The sequence below is a fragment of the Frankliniella occidentalis genome, unplaced genomic scaffold (genome assembly GCF_000697945.3).
Source record: "Frankliniella occidentalis isolate FOCC.00 unplaced genomic scaffold, Focc_3.1 Scaffold201, whole genome shotgun sequence".
Lineage (NCBI taxonomy): Eukaryota > Metazoa > Arthropoda > Insecta > Thysanoptera > Thripidae > Frankliniella > Frankliniella occidentalis.
The window spans coordinates 5,918-8,461 of record NW_026267327.1 but is presented as its reverse complement, the minus strand read 5'-3'; the positions used below and the strand labels follow the sequence as shown (position 1 = coordinate 8,461).

The following is a 2,544-nucleotide window of genomic DNA, read 5'->3' as shown; positions in this document are numbered from 1 at the left end:
GGTGTAAAATCATAAGTATGAAAATAGGGAATTGGAAGTTCGTAGATAGTTTGTGCTTCTTGCCTATGCCTCTTGCGGCTATGCCAAAAAGTTTTGGTTTTGAGGAGCTCAAAAAGGGCCACTTCCCCTTCCTTGCAGGGCCTGACTTCTACAACTATGAGGGCCCCCTTCTCGACCGTGAGCTGTACTGTGCCTCTGGGATGAAAAGTAAAGCCGCAGCGGAGTTTAATCGCTGGTATGATGAACAGGTCTCCAACAACTACCTGTTTAACTATAAAAAGGACCCCGCAGCTACTGTATCAGTGACGTGACTATACTGCGGCAGGCCTGTCAGGCCTTCCGTAAACTTTTCCAACAGCATGCAGGTTTTGACCCTATGGTGCATTGTGTCACTTTAAGCAGCGCCTGTATGGCTGCTTTTCGAAGGAACTTTTTGAAAAAAGACACTATAGGCATTGCTCCCTCATCGGGGTATCATGGAATGGGAAAACAGAGTGAGATCGCTTTAAAATGGCTTGATTTTGAATCACACAAAATAGGAAAGGTCATTAAAACAATCTACACAGACCGCGAAGTTTCAGTCATGGGGAGACGGGTAGATGGTTATGTTGAGGTCCCTAAGAGGAACGGGAGTGTAGAGAAACGCATCTACCAATTCCATGGGTGCTACTGGCATCAGTGCCCCATTCACTTTCCACCTAGTCCAGAATGTGGAGAGAATCGACTTGAACAGACCAGAAGGCTAACTGAAATCTTTCAGTTGGCAGGGTACAAAGTAATTGAAAAATGGGAATGCCAGTTCAAAGCAGATCTTAAAAATAATCCTGACACTCAAGCATACTTCAATGCGCACCCCACCACCAGAGTACCTCCACTGAACCTACGTGACACACTCGCGGGTGGGCGCACAAGTGCTTTGAGATGGTACTACAAAGCAGACACCGAAAACGGTGAGAAAATAAAATTGGTCGACGTCGTCTCTGAGTACCCCGGCTGCAATTTGAGAGGAAAGTACCCAATCTCACATCCTCGTATTTTCCGTGAAGGGGACCCTGAAATGCCTACAGTTGACCAGTGGAACGGGTTAGTAAAATGCACTGTCTTGCCACCGCGAGACTTGTTCTTACCTGTCTTATGGGTTAAAGCACATGGCAAACTATTGTTCCCGTTGTGTCGCACCTGTGTGGAGACACAGAACATGGAGGTCTGCCGCCATGACGACCCTAACTTGCGCCAACTGACGGGGAGCTGGTGTTCTCCAGAACTTCAACTTGCCATCCTTGAAAAGGGGTATGAGCTCAAGGCTGTTCATGAGGTGTTGCAATACCCTGCATCGATGCAGTTTGACCCTGAAACAGGTACAGACGGGCTCCTCTCTGCGTACGTGCGATGTTTCATGGCGCTGAAAATAGAAGCCAGTGGTTGGCCGCCTCATTGTGAGTCAGACGAGCAAAAAAAGGAGTTTGTCGCAGATGTGTTGAAACGTGATGGCATTGTCATCAACCCTGACAATATGATCTATAGGCCAGCTCTACGAGTTTTAAGTAAGCTCATTTTAAATAGCTTTTGGGGGAAATTCGGTGAACGTACGTTACGCCCAAAGACAGAACTCATATATGACTATGCAGACTTAATGAAAATTGTTTCAGACCCCACAAAAGAGGTCAGGGCCCTTGTTCCACTGGGAGATGACTGTTTGCAGGTAAATTGGATGCCTGTAGAGGATAGTGAGGAGTCTCTCCCCACCTCTTCTCTCGTACATGCTGCATTCACCACCTGTTTAGGACGGATGCAACTTTACAAATACCTTGATCTCGTGGGAAAGAGAGCACTTTACCACGATACGGACAGCGTATGTTATATAAGCCGTCCTGGTGAACTTGATCTGCCACTTGGGACACATTTAGGTGACTTAACTGACCAAGTAGAGGAGGAGTTGGGTCCTGGGTCATTCATTACAGAAATAGTCTGCGGGGGACCTAAAAACTATGCTTTTAAAGCAGCCAAGGGTGGTGATACAAACAACATTCATGTCACTATTAAGGTGAGAGGGATCAGCATAAATAAGTCATGTGATGACTTGGTCACCTTCGAAAACCTGAAAGCAATGGTCATGGGGGAGAAAACCAACGTCACTGTCCCTATACCACGTCAGATAGCAAGGCTTACCTCCTGGAAAATCGTCACACGACGAACACGTAAAAACTGGAATGCGCACAACACAAAACGACGCCGTGTGGGCGTTGAACGCACTGTACCTATAGGCTACAATGCATGGGGCGCAGACGAAGATGAAGAGCTCTGTGAAATAATGGATGAACTGCAGCATTCTTAATTTAGTTCACAACAGACACTTGCGCAAGGGAGGAGCAGGCTGGCCCTATAAAAGAGAGACAGACACACCATGAGTCATCAGTCTTGACGATGGAGTTGAGGTTTCAACACCCCTGTACGGCCCTAGTGGTCGGAGGGACGGGGAGTGGGAAAACCCATTTCACAAAACGTTTAATTGAGAACAGAGATGACATGTTTAATGTTACATTT

At 46.8% G+C, this 2,544-nt stretch overlaps 1 protein-coding gene across 1 annotated transcript in view; it reads left to right on the top strand.

The window, feature by feature from the left end:
• The window catches only part of LOC127750506 (uncharacterized), a gene marked incomplete at its 3' end in the record, with an annotated part of 4,187 nt that extends 2,143 nt beyond the window's left edge, over positions 1-2,044 (top strand). Inside the window, exons 3-5 of the mRNA XM_052272349.1 lie at positions 92-307; positions 400-1,544; positions 1,650-2,044. Of these exons, the coding sequence (XP_052128309.1) occupies positions 92-307; positions 400-1,544; positions 1,650-2,044 (1,756 nt within the window). The remainder of the gene's footprint in view (positions 1-91; positions 308-399; positions 1,545-1,649) is intronic.
• Positions 2,045-2,544: the final 500 nt, after the last annotated feature.